Genomic DNA, 19,514 nt, shown 5'->3' on the forward strand with positions numbered 1-19,514 from the left:
ACGCGTTCGCCCCGTACTGCGCATGCGGCGTGGCTCCGTGCGCATGCGCTGTGCTCCCCACTTCCGCCCCGTCGCCAGGCGCCGCCGGAGCTGGGTCGCGGCAGCTGTGTGGAGCCTCGGGCCCCGCGGGCTGAGGAGCCGCTGCCGCCATCGCCATGGTGTTTTACTTCACCTCCAATGGTGAGTGGGTGAGGGGAGAGTGGCCTTAGCGCCTGCGCGGGGCGGCCTGTGGCGGGCCGGGCCCCACCTCTGTGAGGGAACGCTGGGCCGCGCCCGGTCCCTCAGCGAGCGGCGCCGCCTGGTAACGGCGCAGCCGCCACCCCTCTGAGCACCCCCGTTAGCCCTGTCCCTCCCTTTCTGCGAGCCCCGGGGCTGGGCCGGAATCAGCGACAGTTTAAAGTCATTGCAGGAGCTGCGGGGTTCCCTGCGCTGAGGAACCGCTCAGCAGCTGTTAACAACAGCTTTGAATAAATTAACAGCATCGGTGAGTGACTTCTGAAGAGCTTTCTCAAGTGCACCGCTGTCAGAAGTTGGAGGGAAGGCAAAAGATGTAAATCGTCTCATTATTTTTCCTTTGATCATAGAGTCACAGAATGCCCTGAGCTGGAAGGGACCCACCAGGACCATCGAGCCCAGCTCCTGTCCCTGCACAGGACACCCCAAATTCACACCGTGTCTCTGGGGGCCTTGGCCAAGTGCTGCTTGAATATCGCCAGGCTGGTGCCGTGATGCCTCCCTGGGGAGCCTGTGCCAGGGCTCCACCACCCTCTGGGGGAAGGGCCTTCTCCTAATGCCCAGCCTAACCCTCCCCTGGCACATCTCCCTGCCATTCCCTCGGGGCCTGGCGTTGGTCACCAGAGAGCAGAGACCAGCCCTGCCCCTCCTCCTGCCCTCGGGAGGGAGCTGCAGAGCGCCATGAGGCTGCCCTCGGCCTCCTCTGCTCCAGCTGAACAACCCAAGGGACTTCAGCCCCTCCTCGTACGGTTTCCCCTCTAAACCCTTCCCCAACTCTGCGGCCCCCTCGGGACACTCTCCAGTACCTTTATACCCCCAATGTCCTGCGGCGCCCAACGCTGCCCACAGCACTCGGGGTGAGGCCGCCCCAGCGCGGGGCAGAGCGGGACAATCCCCCCCCTCGCCCGGCTGCGATGCAGGGCTCGGTGCCCCCCAGGGCACGGCTGCCCCCTTGGCTGCCAGGGCACGCTGGTGGCTCGTGTTCAACCTGCCATCGGCCAGAGCCCCCCGGTCCCTCCCTGGGGAGCTGCTCCCCAGGCGTCTGTACAGCCGGGGCTGCCCTGCCCCAGGGGCAAAACCTGGCACTTGCCCTTGTTAAACTCCATATGGCTGGTGATTGCCCAGCTCTGCGGTGTGTCCAGACCCCTCTGCAGGGCCTCTCTGCCCTCGGGAGTATCAACAGCTCCTCCCAGTTTTGCATCATCAGCAACCTTAATTAGTATTCTTAATTGACACAGGCAGATCTCTTTTGCTTGCCCGTACAAAAAGGGTAGCCACTTCCAAAGCATCAGAAATCTGTGGTTTGATGCAGTATGGGCTGGTGATACAGAGGTACAGGAATATTCCTGTTTGGTCATTTCACTAGTGTATAACTTGTGAAAGTTTCAGCATGATTTTCACCCTTTGCCCACTGTATCCACAAGCTAGAATTGCACAGCATTCCTATCCTCAGTCCTAGAGGTGACACTCGTTAATGAGAAGGATTTGAGCGTCTGGCTGCTTGATTTTCCTTGGGCAAGGCAAGACTTAACAGTCTGTGAATGTTTCTTAAAATAAATTTGTTCTTGGGATTTGTTTAAAACCCTTTTTTGCTTTGCTGTGGGAAGGCAGGCCCTTTATACACCCAGCGGACAGCTGCACTGGCTGTGTTGGTCACTTAATCTGATGCTCAGATGCAAGTAATTTCTGCTGAGAGCAGGCTGCTAGTGAGAAGTTGAGAGACTTTCCTGGACGTGGGCCTTTTTCTGGAGAGAAAAGGGCCAAACACAGTGCCCGACAGACACATAGGGTAACTCGGGGGGTACGAGGAGTGGACAAGCTGCAGGTAACTCTGCAAATGATGTGAACAATATCCTTTATTTTTAACTGACAGTTCCGCAGAGGGCTTGTGACACGCTGTAATCAGTTGTGCTGCCAGGGAGAGGTCTACAATAACGAGGCTATCGCGGTTTGCCTAAAATGTGTGGCACTGTTACTGCGCGTGTTAAATTATATGGGTTGGAAGTAATCTCCTGCTCGGTTATGTTGGCATTCCCCTACTCTTTTGGTAGGATGGACTTCATTTTCATGGACCCATCACTAATGCAACTCTATTTTTGAGCATTTAATTTTACACTTACAGATAGTGCCTGTAGTCATGATGATCTCACATTTCCTGTGTGTCCAGCGAGGACTTTTTCCAATCTTTAACTCCCACAGGCATCTAATCCTTTCATATTTTGAATTCTCATTTCATAGAATAGAATCACAGAATCATTCAGGTTGGAAAAGACCTCCAGGATCATCAAGTCCACCCCCCAACCCAACACCCCCAGGCCTCCCAAACCATGGCCCCAAGTGCCACGGCTGCACGGTGCTTGAACCCCCCCAGGGACGGTGACTCCCCCACCTCTCTGGGCAGCCTGTGCCAGGGCCTGACCCCTCTGGCAGGGAAGGCATTTTCCCTCACATCCAACCTAAACCTCCCCTGACGCAGCCTGGGGCCGGTTCCTCTCGTCCTGTCACTGGTGACTTGGGAGCAGAGACCAGCCCCCCCCTCACTCCAGCCCCTCTCAGGCAGCTGCAGAGAGCGAGAAGGGCTCCCCTCAGCCCCCCCTTCTCCAGGCTAAACCCCCCCAGCCCCCTCAGCCGCCCCCCAGCACACTTGTGCTCCAGACCCTGCCCCAGCCCCGCTGCCCTTCTCTGGACACGCTCCAGCCCCTCCAGGCCCTTCTTGTCCCGAGGGGCCCAAACCTGAGCCGAGGGGCCCCATCCCTGCCCGGCTCCTGCTGGCCACACCAGTGCTGACACAAGCCCGGGGGCTGGTGGCCTCCTTGGCCACCCGGGCACTGCTGGCTCATGCCCAGCCGGCTGTCAGCCAGCACCCCCAGGGCCTTCTCCACCGGGCACTTCCCAGCCCCTCTGCCCCAAGGCTGCTGGCCTTGAAGGGACACGTGTTTGGTTTCCCAGAGCTGGCAGTTTCTTTACTGCGTGATGGAATGAGCCCTAAAGAAGAGAAGGACGTTATTTCAAGTGTCCTGAAAAGGCATAGATGAGACAAACGAGTCACCAGCTGCTGTTCATGCAACCTCAGTCTTTCCATTGAATTTTAATCCTCCCCGGCTACCTGGGAGAAGCTCACATTGGACTTCTGGTACTGTGGGGAAGCGAGGGCCAGGCAGATGAGCTGTCTGACTCAAGGCCACGCAGAGAGTTAATCACATACTGTAAATAGGATGTCAGCCTTTCTGGCTTGCAGATATCTGCTTAATCAAACGGATTATACAATTACACAGGTACAATCTTGTAAGAGGGCAAAAAACCCCCCCCACCTTGGATACAAGGAGTTGGCGTGAATCTGAGGAGTGTTGCTTAGCATGAATCTGAGGGGTGTTGTATATGTTTAGTTAGCATGAATCTAAGGGATATTGTGTGTGATTAAGTTAGCGTGAATATAGACTCCTTTTTGATTAATCATTGTTAATCTAGGGCTAGGGCCGAGATGTCTTGGCCATCAGCTCACTCATTTAATTAATGACAAGCGTGGTTTGTTGTTTTTTTGGGGGGGAAGAAAAGTGAGTGAGAATTTCTAAGAGAGAATATTTTTAAGTTGTTTCAGTGGAACAGGAGTTAGGATGCCCCGTCCATCAAGACCACCAAAGACCCCTGAAGTAAGGAAAGCATGTGTGGAAGAAACCGAAGCGGAGCCAAGAAGCATGACTCAGTGCCAAATATATAACTTATGTAGATTAGAATGAATATGTATTAGGTAGAATATGTATGGACCTATTGTATAAATATGATAAGGTTTAAGGCTTTGGGGTGCTTGATTTGTGGAAACCCACTGTGCACCCAGGCTTGCGCAACCCTGAAATAAATTAGCAACGTCTCTCCTGAGGGTGTGATTATTGGCTCATGGCTCACCAGGGGGCAGACCCGCTTTTCAGATAACCACCTGAACCACCTAGATGTGGGGGGTGTTTTGCCCAGAAAGCTGTTCCTTGCCGCATAATCTTCCTTGGAGAGCAGTGGAAATGCTTCTTTCCAAAGTCCTTTGAAGCATTTGGGATAAAATCTGGAGGAAACGCAAAACAATCTTCATTTGGCCTCCCTGGAGGGACGTGGGAGGGAGCAGTTTTCATCCTAATTTCTGTGACCAAGACTGGTGTGTTCATCATTCCTTACACAATTTGTCCAAACCATTTTTGATTTGTTTTTCTCTTTCTATCCTGCAGTCGTTCCTTCCGTTTACACCATTTACATGGGAAAAGATAAGTACGAAAGTAAGTACATTAATGTAATGATGCCCAACAGATTGGGTTTAGATTTGTGGGGATTTAAGGTCATTTTGAAAAGGTGTCTTTGTCTTAACTTGAAATACTCTTTGAATACTTGTCTGCACTTGCAAGTGATTCTGACTTACCCCTTTGAAACCCACCGTGGTACTTTTAGTTAGGAGAAATACATTTGTCACTCCTCTAGGCAGAGTAACTGCCTTCTGATACAAGGGAAAACTAAATTAAGTGCAAAAAAAAAAAATCTGTCTATAGAAAAATACTGTTTTTCAGGTTGTGTCTGCTAACATCTTGCAAATCAACCGTACGTTTCCCTGCTCAGTCTGCGTTTCTCCCCTCTCCAGGGATCATTCGTACTCCGTAGGTTTCCCGCACCCTTTTCCTCACGGTGAGGGTTACGGTTCTGCTGTTCCTCCTGGTTCCGCAGCAGTGAAACCCAGGCGTCCCACTCCAAGGGAAAAGTGTTAGTGCCCCTGTTTTGAACACTTGCCCTGAAAGCCTCCCCCCATTAGATTGGTATTTGAAGAAACATATTTTCACTTAAAAAATTCCTAAACGCTAGAGAGGTGGAAAGGGATGGACGTGGGGTGTATTCAGGGTTTTGGTTGTCACCTCCGGCTTCCCAAAGCCGCTGCCTGCTCCCAAAATGGTGGCTCCTGGCATACCTGGAGCCGGCAGGAGCAGCATTAAAGCCCTTTTCTTTCCGTTCAGCCACCGTGAAACGGCTGAGCAACGGGAGGGCTCCTGCTCTTGTCACGTACTTCGATTTGTTGTTGATGAGGTCCTGGGCTTTGCTCATTGATACTTTTATTCCTACAGATGAAGACCTAATAAAGTATGGCTGGCCTGAAGATATTTGGTAGGTACTGAAACAAACCGCCTTCCCTTATGCGACTGAGTTGAAGGATTGTAACAACCCTCTCACACCCACCGGCACTGGAGTGTCTCTTTTCCCAAGGCCACTTAGCACTTTAGAGGCAATCCCAGGGCGGAGGTGGATTGCAGCAGACCCAGGTGCAGGTGTTGGGACCCTGCTGATTCTGAATTCATTCCCCTCTGTCACGATCCACTGTTGGGTTGAACAGTTTGGCGGTGGGGCGCATGCCCGGTACTGTCGCTAGAAGGTTCTGGAGGGTCCGAGCCCCCCCCGTATGTTGCCAGTCGGCCTTGGGCCCGGGCATACGCGTGGAGAACGAGCACTCCGAGATAACGGGGTGCACATTCCTGCCGGGTCGACCTTGGTGATTAAACTGTTCTGCTCAGCTGCCGGAGTGATCGGGCTTTAGTAGTGAAACTTGCCCGCCAGCAACGTTGAGACAAGTTTCTAGTCCCTGACACCAGCCCGTGGCTCAACATTGGTGGCGAATATAGAGACAGTGGTGAGAGAAAGAACAGAAAGGCAGAAAGATTAGATCAATAACAAAGATTTTAGCTATGAAAGCCAAAACGTTGTAGTAATATCAACTCTAAACAAGGCCAATGCCTAACATCCGTAACAATTCAGTTTTCAATTAAAAAAAAACCAGACTGGGGAGACAAACAGTTCATGCAATTTGCTCTGTGGGTGACACAGGCTGATGTACAGCTCGGATTTGTTTAACTCCATCCTGTGACACCGTGGGTACAAACTGCGTATTTGCGACAACACATTGGGTTAAATGAAACACGGGATGACACACGGCAAAACCAGTAACATTGCTAGAGCACACAGTAGGTAAAATAAGATTCGTTTAACCCAACGCCCTCCCGGAAGCCAGGGGAGCGTATCAACACTCCAGCCTTCCCAGGTTTGGGCAGGAACATGGGCTAATTTCCGTGTTCCAGCAGTAATTTGTTTTACAACCTTGCCATTGTCATCTATCTTTAAACAGCAATTAGAATCATTCGATTTCCCACAGATTCTGCCTTCTTTGGCTAGTAGGTAGTCGAGAACCATGTGATGCTGATAAATTGCAGCCTGCATTTGGGTTGCCTGATCTGCCACTAGGTCAAGGGCCTCAGCTGTTTGGTTGGTGATAATTCCTAATACAGCTTGCAGCGGGATAATACGATTTGGGTTGTAAATGGGTTCTCAAGCACCACTAACCCATTCATTAGGGTTCCACGTTGCGGGTCCACACACCTTTACCCCAGGACTGGCCCATCAGTGAGGGAGGGATCAATAATTTTGGATCATTTTCCTGCTTTAAATCATATACTTGAACACCTAAATGATTTCTGCCTGTTTCTGAGAGTAAGAAAAACAAGGGACGGATCACCCCAACACAACACATCCCTGACCAGTTTGCTGGCAGCACTTCATACGCGCGGTTTCCCCATATCCAACAGTGTCCCTCGAGGGCCACTGATCCATTGGCAAAGGGTCCTCTCCGATGTTCCACACGGGGTGAAGGGTCAAAATAAGGGGTAGGTTCTAAACCAAGTGGGCCACTTTCAACACAACAATACAGCGATTCCTTTGTGGTGTTTTCACAACAGGGTTTGTCTGAACAAAGCTCTTCCCATGTTGCCCTCCAACGGGGCCAATCTATTCTATCACAATATTACAGTTATAAGCTCCTGCTTCCTGGTCCCAAATACAATCGTGGCCTAAGTGTCACCTCGATTTGCATCAAGCGTAAGAGTCCAAAATCTGGGAAATGCGTTCGTGTATCCCTCATCATTCACCCAGGCACAGGGGCGTATGAAGTCATCCTTTTTATGTGGCTCTTCCCCCACCCAAACGGCTATGCTTACATTCTGATACGTCCACTCGCACGGGCTGTTGCCCACAAAGGGCCCATCCTTTTGTGTTCCAGCCAAGCACTATTTATTTACCTTTCTCGGGAAATTTTATGTGCCATGGTGAATCACGTGAGCTTTCCCACGTTTTGTTCCTTTCGCTTCGCTGTATCTGCTCACCGACCGTTTCGGCAGCAAAGGGATAGCTACCCAGGGCCAACTTAAGGACCAAAAAGCCCTCTGCATATCCAGCATTTCGTGAGGTTGTAAACACCTGCCATTTGTTTGGCCAATTGCATGACAGAATTCTGCATATCATTCCCTTCATCCCCAAAGTCTCTGAGGGGGTAACTAATCCAGGGGACACAGTCCATACGATACACCCAAACATCAAAATTCACATTCTGCTCTGCAAATCCAGCCTAAGCTTACAAATGTTAAAAAAAATGATTACAAAACCACAAATGGTTACATCAATCAAATGTTGATCTTACCAGGCTCGGTCTCGTTCCCACGGAGGTCTCCTGTGAAATGAAACAAAACATCGACTCGCCCTGCTTGGGCTTCGTCTGCACAGTTAAAATGAGGGGACAATCCAGCGAGTGTTAAGTTTGTGCTCCTTTCCCCAGGCACCTTTAGCCTTCCAGGCATGCCTAGTAAGGGCTCCAGCGAGCACGGGGGGGACGGCCCCGATGGTAACACACTCCGTACTGCCACTAGCTCTCCCGCTTGGGCACTGCACTCTCCTTTGGTTATTATTTCCCTCTTGGTACCCACATTAACAGCCACAGCCCAATACTTCCACTGTTGACCCTCTCGCTTGGCAGAGGCGGCTGTGAACCACACATTTCGCAGCTCCTCTGAAAAGGGTGGAGCAAGTTTAACAACAAAAGGCGGGGGGTACCCTCGTCCAGAACGTTTGTCACTTCTTCCTATATGTTTAACACCTTTGGGGCACCTTCAGTGACGGAAAAAACACTACAGTAATGTTCAATTTTAGCATACCATTTTCTCACAGTCTCCCTTTGGGCCACCCCGTCAGGGGGAGGGGTCCCTGCTAACACAGGTCTAATTACCTTAAGTGCCCCCTTAAAACTATAGGTTGTTGGTGTATGGTTTGCTCCGTTTCTCTAAGGGCTAAGCTCACTACAAACAAACCTTTTCCCAGCTGGAGTATTGCTTTTGGGCATCCTTAAAACTTCTAGAATAAAACCCAGTCGGTCGGATAGGACCTTCTGGTCCCTTCTGCCAAAACTGAATTAATTCCTGCACTACATCCCCCCCACATCCACACTTTCCTTCCCGACCGCGGATGGTCCGGGGTTGTTGTCCCTCCTAGAGCGGCCGTAATTCTTCCTCCGTAGAACTTGAAGACGATCATCGTTATCGTCCTTATACAAATGCTCTGCTTTAACCCGTGGATACACGAGGGAGGTTTCTACAGTTTCCCTCGCCTTCTGCAAGTCTCCCTAAGGGTAAACCTGCCGTATCCCTTTCTCCGAAAGCTTCACCTCTACCTCCGCCAGTGTCCCCGCTTCCCTCAGGAGTTAATCCTCAATTCCTCCTTTAATATGGAATTTTGATTTCTCTCCTCCTCCAACACTTGCTTCTTTTCCTTCAGTTGCGCCTGCAGTGACCTTGTGACCATCTGCAGTGAGTCTGTTATGGCGGCGGCTTGACAAAGCCGCCGTTTCTTATCTTCCACCGCCGCTGCCGGACTCGCTCCCAGTACTGCACAGATTATAGCTTTTCCTTTCCCCAGTCTAACCTCCGCTTCTTTCTGCAGCACCCTTATCCTGTCTACCACACCCTGCGGTTGAAACCAATGGGTTTTTGCCCAATCTTGTCCCTGGGGTGAGGGACGAGATTGGTGTGCCGCCAAAAGATCGTATAGTTTATTTATCCCTTCCACCAGTGAGGAGACGTAATCGCCGGCATCCACTGCCCTCTGAACGGCCATCTTACTTAACACAAAGGGGCGATATCGCCCTGAGGGGGCCACAGCTTAATATTCCAAGTTGCCCCTATTCACCCTCAGGAGGTTACACATTAATATTGCACTTTCTGTTCTCCGAGAATCCTGCCGGCTACGGCAATTTAAAATGTCACGACCCACTGTTGGGTTTGGCAGAGGTTAAACCCCCTTGCTTTCCAACTGGCCTCAGATAATTCTGGGAGGTTGGGGGCGGCTGGGCTTAACTTCTGATTAACGCCAATGTATTATCGTCACCAGGTTCCTTTTACGTTCTCGGGAACAGAATTAAGACTCAAAACGGAGTCAAGTGCCAAGTCGTGTTATTTGGCCCGAAATAGATACAGGAGAGAAAAGCAAAGAAAGAGGAAAAAAAAAGGTGAAAAAGGGAACGAGAGGGAGAGAGGGAGGGAGAGAGCGGGGCTGTCGCGATAGCTATCACCACGGATCTGCGGCGGTCCGTCCGGCCTGGGCGCAGGGGGAGTCCAGGCGTCCGATGCCTCTTTGGAGCCGGTGGAGGGGGGGATGTTCCAGAACACGCCCCGTCGTCTCCGCTGCTTTCCCCTTTTATAAGGTTGCTCTCTTGAGTAGTCAGTAACTGCTCTGCGTACCCCTGCCTCCCACTCGGCGGTGGGGCGCATGCCCGGTACTGTCGCTGGAAGGTTCTGGAGGGTCCGAGCCCCCCCCCGCATGTTGCCAGTCGGCCTTGGGCCCGGGCATACGCGCGGAGGACGAGCACTCCGAGATAACGGGGTGCACATTCCTGCCGGGTCGACCTTGGTGATTAAACCGTTCTGCTCAGCTGCCGGAGTGATCGGGCTTTAGTAGTGAAACTTGCCCGCCAGCAACGTTGAGACAAGTTTCTAGTCCCTGACACCCTCCATCCCTCGCTTCGTTCATCATAAGAGCTGGTCCCTTCGTGAAGCTTTTTGGGGTTTATCTGTGCGTGGAGCTGCTGGAGCAGCAGTAACTCCACACACAGATGTTTGTCTTTCAGAATATAGGTGCTTGCTTGCTGTTGCTCTTAGTGTGTTTGGGAAATGGGCAGAGTTAAATGGGAAAGGCAGCCAGGTATTTGTAAGAGAGCACCTCCCGAGTCAAGCAGGAGTAGCAGCTCCTGGATATCCCCGTGCACGGACAAGCGAAACCAGCAAAACCAAAAGACTACCAGGATGAGGAGAGCGGCGGCACAAACCTGTGAAATCATGGAGCAGCCAGACGGGGCCTGGGGATGGAGCCAGAAGTTTTCTGAGCAATAGTAAATGCTATGCTTAGAGAAAACTGCCTGTTGCCTCCCAGTGCCTTTTCCTCTGTGTGTGCTCCGTGTCCCCGCTGCGTGCGCTGTGGGCAAGCGCTGGCCTGTCCGGGAAAACAGCTGTCGCTGTCTCGGGAGTCGGAGCCGGTGAGCAGGAGCAGAGGAGTTTGATGTTGTGATTCCTGCTGGGTGAAAGCTGGGTCTGCTCCAAGCAGACCTGCTAGAGCTGTGGCCAGATGGGCAAAAGGCAGCGCTCTGACATGTGTGGGTTGGTTTTGGCTCGTAAGATCTCATCAGAAGAGAAATCCAAGAGAAGGGGAGTTCCCGATCCTGTCAGCAGCAGCTGGTGGCATCTTTGCTGGCTGGATCAGTCCATAAAGCTTCCATCCCGAGGAGGTTTGTGAGATGTTTACGAAGGAGGTAGCTTGCTTTCAGGCGCTATCGCACAGGCAGATGTGTTGCAGCTGCTGCCCTCTCCTTCGCTGACAGCTTGTAGCAAGAATCACAATGTGGGTTATGCTCCTTCTCGCTTTTCAGGGTGGCTTTGCCGGGACGAGCTGAGGCGTCTCGGTAGGTTTGAACAGGTAGTAGCTAACGTGCCCCGTAGAGGTCGTTTTGTCAGCAGGCAGCTAACTGGCAGGGGAGTATTTCTTCTGTTCTAGCAGAAGAGATTGTACTTCAGCTCAACAACGCTTTGTTGTAGCAGTATCGCATTCGTTTTCTGTCTCGTGTTTGTCCCATCACTACAGAATTTAAGGTATGTCTATACTGTTATTTAGTAGCGACCTTGAAATGCATCCTCAAATTGCCTGAACCACGAAAGTCATCTTTTCCCCATCTCTCGTATCTTGTGGCTCACACCAACACCATCCGTGTTGCTTTTTTTCGTACCCTAGTGCCACCTCAACGAAATACCGTAGGTCCTCTTGCGGAGGCCTCCTGGGAATTGTTAGCCTAACAGTGCCTGGCACCTTTTAGACTTACTCCTGCTTAAGGAGGATCCAGTGGAACGAGGGCAGGAGGCTCAGGAGGTACGAGCGAGAGTTCGTATGTTGGTGCTGGAGCATTTTCTGTCTTGCATCAGGAAGGGAAAAGGTCTCGTTACATTAAAAAGAAAGCGGTGGAAAGAAAGGTTGGGAGGTGAGATCAGTTCCCCCCGCTCTGTCCTTGGAAGTTTGCAGGGTTGGAGTGAGCATTGATCGGGGCAGGGCTTAAAAATAGGTGATAAAGGTAGAAACACAGTCAGGTTAGAAGAGGTCTGGAGAGCTGAAGCCATCGAGGAGCTGAGCGGCCGTGCTGTCAGGAGGGACTGGAGAGGAGAGCGCTCCTCCCGCTGGTGGGGAGAGGTCTGGGGGGTGATCGAGGCTTGTGAAATCTCAGAGGGAGTGGATGAAGTGAACACAGAACTGGTGTTCCCCTGCCATCGGGACTGGCACCCCCTGAAGCCACAAGCTCCGGCGCTGTTCCTGCTGTTGGCGGCAGAGCACGGGGCTCCGTGGACGGTTCTGCTGACCGCTGAGAAACTGGGGTTTGGTTTAGATGCTCTGTGGGGTGAGACCAGTCATGTCCGTGGCGTAACTAGTGGCACCTGCTGCAGGGGTCATGAGTTTGCTGTTTCTCTTATGGATAAATAGACCAAAATGCCACATGCATGGGCTCATCCTGTGAGTGTTGCCTCCATGTAGTATAGCATTTAGAAGGGAAAAAAGGGAGGTTTTTATTTTTTCACTCTCCCATTGAGAGGACTGCTGTTCCTTGAAGGGTGGGCTCAATCACTTGCCTGCTTTTAAGCATGTGTATAATGAATGTTTCTCTACTTTTGTCGTCCGTGGAGTGGCTGTTTCATCACTTATTAGGAAGTAAATCTTTCAGAACAGATCAGCATCTCTCATCCTCCGTTAAATGTGCTTTTTTTTTATTCTGTAGGTTTCATGTGGATAAACTCTCGTCAGCACACGTGTACCTTCGGTTACACAAGGTAATCCTGTGACGTATATTTAAAAACATTAACATCCACCCGCATAAGAAGACTCTCTTTGCTCATGTGCAAAGCCTGCGGGGGTCCCTAAGGGTGCAGGTAACCACTGGTGTGGGGAGACTGAATTTACAGCCTCCATTACCAAATAATATGGGGAGGAGTGGGAATTTTAATGTGGCCCAACAGAACAATTGATTCCTGGCTTGACACCAAGTGTGTGTCGAGGAACCATCACCCCACTCAAATGGGGAGAATACTTTTGGGAAAAGCAGGGTGCAAATCACTCGTGGTGCTTCAAGCCTCTCCTTACAAATGCTGCGGAAGACTCCAGTCTTCAAAAATGTGGAGCATAGAGGTCCTGGGTGTGCTTGCAGAGCATCACGCCCTGCGTCCTGGCCATGGCAGGTATTTGTGTGCTCGTCAGTCTCAGAATCCCAGACTGGTGGGGGCTGGAAGGGCCCTCTGGAGCTCACCCCGTCCCACCCCTGCTGGAGCAGGCACCCCCAGAGCAGGGGCACAGGGCCGCATCCAGGCGGGGGGTGAATGTCTCCAGGGAAGGGACCCCACAGCCTCTCTGGGCAGCCTGTGCCCCTGCTCTGGCACCCGCACAGGGAAGGGGTTTGTCCTCATGTTCAGGGGGAGCTTCCCGTGTTCCAGCTTGTGCCCGTGGCCCCTTGGCCTGGCGCTGGGCACCACTGAAAAGAGCCCGGCCCCATCCCCCTGACACCCACCCTTCAGATATTTATAGGCACTGATGAGATCCCCCTCAGCCTTCTCTCCCCCCCAGCCCCCCGCCGCAAGCCGCTCACGTTGCCTTGCTCTCTCACAGGGGCAGACAGTGGATGACATTCCTAAAGAAGTTTTGATAGACTGCGCCCATCTAGTGAAGGCGAATAGCATTCAAGGTAATACTGACTCCCAGGAGATCGGCATGAGGTGCTTGTGACGTTTCTGGTCCTCACGAGTGTGTGTTTTTTGGGATCAAAACGTTTGTGACGTTTCTGCTGTGGTGCTCTCTGTTAAGCCTGCGCCTGCAGGTCTTACGGGAAGCAGATGTCGCTTGCAGCTGCTGGGGCTGCCTCTTATGCTTTCATAAGGAGGGATTTTAAATCTCCGAAATTCCCGTTTGTGCCTCCGTATTGCTGGCTGAGCCAGGGAGGCCGTGCAGTCTCTTCTCTAACACCACCTTGGGGCCCCCTTCCATAGGAATCGCTCCTCTGGCAAGGACGGTCTCCATCTGGAGTTCGTTAACGCTGCCGCAGCGCTCGTGTTACTGCAGAAAATGATGTTGTGGTGTTCTTCCATTTCACTGTAACACTGGAAGGACTTCTCTGTTTTCTTCTTTCTTGCCTAGCTAGTAATGTTTGTGACAAGAATAACTGCCGGTTTCCGTGCGCATGGGAGGCGCTGAGACCTCCTGCAGCAGGGAGAGAACTGCAATGTTTCCCTCCTTCCTTTCTCCCCTGCGTCCTAGGTTGCAAGATGAACAACGTCAACGTGGTGTACACGCCGTGGACTAACCTGAAGAAGACCGCGGATATGGATGTGGGGCAGATCGGCTTTCACAGGCAGAAGGATGTGAGTGTTTGCTGCAAGGCAGCGACGGTGACCTGGCGGCAGACTCTAACGTTTCCGTATTTATAGCTGGGTGGATTGTCTTCAGCGTTTGCCCTACAGCCAGGGAATCGTCTGCTCCTGAGAGATCCCGGGGCATGTTTGGTCTTGCCTGAACATCACCTGAAAACCCATGGTTGATCGTCAGCCTGCAGCATAGTGTAGCCTGCACAGCACGTGTTTCTAAACTGCGGCACGGTGTAGCTGATGAGTCTTTGCTGACGCCGAATGGTGTCACGCGTCAGGCTGTGCTATTCGCTTGAATTTATCTCTGCGGAAATCATCTTATTGCAGCTGAAGGGCCTGCATATGAGCAGTCACTTCAGATCAGCTCACAGGCAGTAGTATAATCACACGTCCGGAAGGGCTCAGGACTTGAACTTGCTGTGCAGAGCAGGGCTGCGTGGGGTCCTGGAGATGTCTGTTGCTGGGTTGGCTCTGCTGTCTCTGCTCTGAGAGCTGTCTCGCCCTGGTGCTGCCTCTGAATTTGTGAAACCTGGTAAAAGGCGGAGCTGCGTGGCTTTGGTGTAGGGTCAAAGCAGTCTACTAAGCTATTGCCAAGCCTGACCTAGTGTCCCCAGGTAGTGTTATGCTTAAATTTTGGTTGAGTAGCTTGGCTCCTGGGAGAGAGGCTCTCTAGAGATGCCGTTGTTTGCTTAAAACCGGTCTGTACCAGGGCAAGAAATGCTAAAAACCCTGCAGTCAACAAGCAGCACGTGAGCTTCTCTCCTAAAACGGACCCCAGAAACCTTGTGCCACCTCTTCAGGAATCAGCAGAGGCTGGTTCTTGTCTCTTGGCCTCTTTGTTGAAGCATGTGCCAAGAAACGAAATTAGTAATGCTTATGTACTTAGCAATGCTTACGATTATTAGCTATGTGCTTCTGAGTGTTGGGAGGGGGCCTCTCTCCGCTGTTACACAACCTGCTGAATAGGCCTCGGTGGCGGCGATTTTCCTTAGCGTCTGGTTTTGTGGGATCCAGCCATGTGTAAAGTGGAAATAGGGTGTTTTCTTTCCATTGAGAAAGTGCCAGAATAAAAGTATTTTTTTATAAGGACCACAGTTCTTTGCACTCCAAAGGTGAAAATGCTGACAGTGGAGAAGAAGGTGAATGAGATCCTGAACCGGCTAGAGAAGACAAAAGTGGAGCGCTTCCCAGACCTGGCTGCTGAGAAGGAAGCCCGGGACAGAGAGGAGAGGAATGAGAAAAAAGCCCAGATCCAAGAGATGAAGCGGAAGGAAAAGGAAGAGATGAAGAAGAAGAAAGAGCTGGAAGAACTTAGGTAAGTAATAAAATTGTGGTGCCAACTTCTAACTTGTGCAGTTTTCATCGGTGCTGGGAGGGAGTCGTGGGTCAGCAGTTTCTCTTTAGTAGTCGGCCCTCGGTGTTCAGCTGGCGTGGGCGTCTGCATGGCCCAGCAATTTCCTTTGTCTTTAGAATAAATCTGTGCAGAGACAGGAGTTGGACTTTTGATGATCCTTGTGGGTCCCTTCCAACTCGGGACATTCTGTGATCCTATGAAATGCGTTTTCCCCATTTTTTTCCTAAAATAAACCTGGATGTTAAACCATTGTTAAAAGAAAGGACTGTGTCTTTTCAAACCTGTTCCTAACTCGGGTGAAATGGGGCAAGCCGCTTGGCTCGCTCTGCCATAGGGATGGCAGCAACTGCTTCCAGCTTTGCGCGGGCTTCGGAAAGCACCGAGCCTTCGCTAGAGTTCTTCGGCCATCTCTTGCATCACTGACATTAGCTACAGTGTGTGAATCCTCAGTCGCACGCTCCTTTAAACACAGAATGAGGCACGGTGTTTTGAAATGTCACATTGACCTTTCTGTCCTTGCCGCAGCGTGAGTGAGCTCATTCCTTAGTACCAACGGCCCTGTACGGACGCGCTGGACACAGCTGCTGGCTGGCCCCAAAAGCTCACTTTTAAGCCTTAGTGAGTCGTGTTCATCTGTAAATGACAGCGTAAACCAGAATTTGAAAAACTCTGGGATTTCCTGAGTAATTCAACACATGGGAAGCTCAGAAAAGAGGGCTTAGAGAAGCAAACTAAGCTGAGGAGACTGAAAACTAAACCAGGCATGTCTGTGCTGCAGAACAAGGGGCCTGCCTGCTTATTTAACCTTGCCCCAGAGCTGCCTCTTGGCCATCCCCCAAAGTAAAGGATTTTCTACCTCCTGGGATGATCTAGCTGGTAGTTCCTGAACAAAGCTGTGGAGAAGCAGTCTGCGTAGTGCCTGGGCTTTCTCAGGTTGTTTTAATTAGCCAAAGAGGATGAAGAAGCGAGTGCTTGTCTAGCCTGCCTGAGTTCAGAAAGGAAAAAAAATGTGTTTTTCTGGGACTCGGTCCTGTTTTATCAAAACACCTCACTGTTGGTGGGTTTTGAAAACATGTCATGCAAGATAATGTCATTTCCCTTCCAGGAGCTACTCATCGTTAATGAAGGCTGAGAACATGTCCTCCAATCAGGTAAGTGCCGGCTGATGCCCACAGAAAACCTTTCAGAGACGGCTGAAATTCAATGCGGGATCGTGATGGCACAGCTCCCACACTGCAGTCTGGCTTTGGTGGCTCCTGCATGACAGAGCACGTCTCCGTCACCCCTTCTCCCTGAAGGGCATTGCCACTTTCCTCCCCTTTCGGAGAGGGCCCTGTTGCCTGTACATCAGCCAGACGGAGCCTGTGCTGCTGGAAGTGTGTGCACAGCCCTCCCGGTCCCCTTCCCACGAAGCCAAAGAACGAGTAGAGATTTAGGAGGCACACACCAGACCTGACTCTTCTTGGGAGCTGTTTGGGCATAACCTGGCTCGTGAGCGGAGGAGGTCTCCCCGGTGGCAACCATGACCTGCCTGTACCACCTTGTTACTTCGGGGGTCGTGATCACTGGGGCAGGGTCTGGCTGGAGACCCATAACTAGCGGTGTTCCCCAGGGGTCTGTGCTGGGCCCTGCCCTGTTTGATAGATCCATCAGTGACCTGGACGATGGGACAGAGCGTAACCTCAGCAAGTTCGCTGACGGTACCGAGCTGGGAGGGGCGGCTGATGCACCAGAGGCTGTGCTGGCACCCAGCGAGAGCTGGCCAGGCTGGAGAGCTGGGCCCGGGGGAACCTCAGGGAATTCAACCAGAGCCAGTGCCAGGCCCTGCCCCTGGGGAGGAACAGCCCCCCGCACCAGCACAGGCTGGGGGGGACCTGCTGGAGAGCGGCTCTGCTGAGAGGCCCTGGGGGTGCTGGGGGGCAGCGAGGGGACCCTGAGCCAGCACCGGGCCCTTGGGGCCAAGGGGGCCAGCGGTGTCCTGGGGGGCATGGAAAGGCGTGTGGGCAGCAGGGCGAGGGAGGTTCTCCTCCCCCTCTGCTCTGCCCCAGTGAGGCCACATCTGGGGGGCTGCGGCCAGTTCTGGGCCCCCCAGTGCAAGAAGGGCAGGGAGCTGCTGGAGCAAGGCCAGGGCAGAGCTGCCAAGGGGATCAGGGGCTGGAGCATCTCCCTCGTGAGGAAAGGCTGAGAGACCTGGGTCTGTTCAGCCTGGAGAAGAGAAGGCTGAGGGGGGATCTCATCAGTGCCTATAAATATCTGCAGGGTGGGTGTCAGGAGGATGGGGCCGGGCTCTTTTCAGCGGTGCCCAACGCCAGGCCAAGGGGCCACGGGCACAAGCTGGAACACGGGAAGCTCCCCCTGAACATGAGGACAAACCCCTTCCCTGTGCGGGTGCCAGAGCAGGGGCACAGGCTGCCCAGAGAGGCTGTGGGGTCCCTTCCCTGGAGACATTCACCCCCCGCCTGGATGCGGCCCTGTGCCCCTGCTCTGGGGGTGCCTGCTCCAGCAGGGGTGGGACGGGGTGAGCTCCAGAGGGCCCTTCCAGCCCCCACCAGTCTGGGATTCTGTGAAGGGAGGGGGGGCAAATGCATATTTTTAACAGGAGGTAAACTGGAGATGTACAGACAACAGTCTGGGGAGGGATGAGCGTAGGTGCTGAGGGCCAGAAGAGGAAGCCTGAAGGGATGTGCTTGCAGAGAGCAAGCAGGCGTCACCCCGGGGCCTGGAGCAGCATAGCGTGGCTGCAGGCTGATGGAGAAGGAGCAAAAGCAGGGAGGAACACAGGCCAGCAGGGGGGAAATGAGAAAATGATCACAGGAGGGCTGGGGGCTGAAGTTCAGAAGAGGTCCTGACATGCACTGGATGCACCTGTGCTTTGCCTGAGGTCTGGCGCATCCACAGCTTCCTCCGTGGTGGGACCTTGGGCAAACAGGTCTTGGAGCCCCTCTGAGTGACTCTCAGTTTAAAATCCACCCTTTGCATCCAAGTCCCAGACTACCTATTTAGAGAAGCGTGTGGTTTTCAAGAATTCTTGATTTTTCCTCCTGGTTGGCATGCAGATCCCCTTTGAAACTTGAACTGGGTTGAAGTACGAGCGTCTCCTGACAGGCACAAGCAGGCTGTGCCCGATCAGTGACGCTTGCCGGGGAGAGGCATGGCAGAAATGCTGTGCAGGGGGTCTCCTCCGCTCAGCACCTGACCCCCGCGTGATGCCAGACTGCTTTCCTTCTCCCGAGCTGGAAAGAAGCTCAGGTTGTGATCCGGCGATGGTCCGCGGGGCTGCTGGTGGACCTGGTCTCTGGTTCCTCCCAGGTCGCAGCAGATGGGCTGCAAACAGCCGCTGCGGTTTCACAACGCAGAGCCTCGCTCAGGGCTCTTCCCGCTTCAGAGCTGCCGTTGTGTGCGTTTGGTCTGATTTCGTGGTGTTTGTACTGTAACGGCAGGAAACCACAATAAATGGCAGCTCTGAAATCCTGCTGAAGGCACCGCTTCTCCATTTTCCGTTTGAATGTGCACAATGGTCCTGATTTGTCTCTCTTCCCACAGGATGGCAACGATTCGGATGACTTTATGTAAATAAAGTCTCTCTCCTTTCTCAATCATGAGGTGGTTTGGGATGTCTTAATATGTCATCATCGCTAAGAATGCCAAAAAACAAAAAAACACCCAAAAAAGTGAACTCTGACGCCATTTCTTCAGAACCTGGTTGGTTCTCCCGGCAGCCTGACCAGCTCTGTGCCACGGACACCTTCTGAAGGGAGAAGACCTGTATGCCTGCACATGCATCTCTTTTTTTTCAGGGACGTGGGTGGAAGGAAGAGAATTGACTTTCAGTTCGATAAAGACGATAATATTTATTCTAGGGAAGGGGTTGGTGTAGCTTTGTATCCAATGAGATTTAAAGAAAAGACACCAAACCGTGCTGTCTCACCGCTGGCCCGGCAGCGGAGCGTCTCGGAAACGGTTGCCGTTAACTCGCCGTCGCCGGTACGTGCGCGAGCCCCAGCGCGACGCTGCTGACTGCGTAACGTCCCTCTTCGCGCTGGCGGCGGTCAGCAAAGCTGGGGGACCCCGCTGCCGTTGCGGGGTGTAAATTTGGAGAAGCTCACAGCTTCCTTGCAGACCGCCCCGGCCCGTGCTGGCAGTAA

The 19,514-nt window shown here is 52.5% G+C and overlaps 1 protein-coding gene across 2 annotated transcripts; it reads left to right on the top strand.

Moving 5' to 3' along the window:
• Window positions 1–37: 37 nt before the first annotated feature.
• CCDC25 (coiled-coil domain containing 25) lies at window positions 38–19,228 on the top strand. Of its 2 annotated transcripts, none has more exons than XM_064448379.1 (9): window positions 38–180; window positions 4,449–4,496; window positions 5,328–5,367; window positions 12,383–12,434; window positions 13,264–13,339; window positions 13,909–14,012; window positions 15,128–15,330; window positions 16,475–16,520; window positions 18,679–18,965. In XM_064448379.1, exons 1-9 carry the CDS (start codon window positions 156–158, stop codon window positions 18,820–18,822), a joined length of 738 nt encoding a protein of 245 aa, XP_064304449.1. In that variant the 5' UTR covers window positions 38–155; the 3' UTR covers window positions 18,823–18,965. The 2 variants fall into 2 exon arrangements, with proteins under 2 accessions (XP_064304449.1, XP_064304450.1); XM_064448380.1 differs by having other exon boundaries at window positions 39–180; window positions 18,913–19,228.
• Window positions 19,229–19,514: the final 286 nt, after the last annotated feature.

Source organism: Phalacrocorax carbo, chromosome 3, assembly GCF_963921805.1.
Source record: "Phalacrocorax carbo chromosome 3, bPhaCar2.1, whole genome shotgun sequence".
NCBI classification, from domain to species: domain Eukaryota; kingdom Metazoa; phylum Chordata; class Aves; order Suliformes; family Phalacrocoracidae; genus Phalacrocorax; species Phalacrocorax carbo.

Excerpts from the sequence above, each read along its gene's own strand:
- CCDC25 (XM_064448379.1), top strand. The coding sequence starts at position 156 with ATGGTGTTTTACTTCACCTCCAATG. Across the intron at positions 14,013-15,127 it reads GCTTTCACAGGCAGAAGGAT|GTGAAAATGCTGACAGTGGA; the intron begins GTGAGTGTTTGC and ends TGCACTCCAAAG. Across the intron at positions 16,521-18,678 it reads AGAACATGTCCTCCAATCAG|GTCGCAGCAGATGGGCTGCA; the intron begins GTAAGTGCCGGC and ends GGTTCCTCCCAG.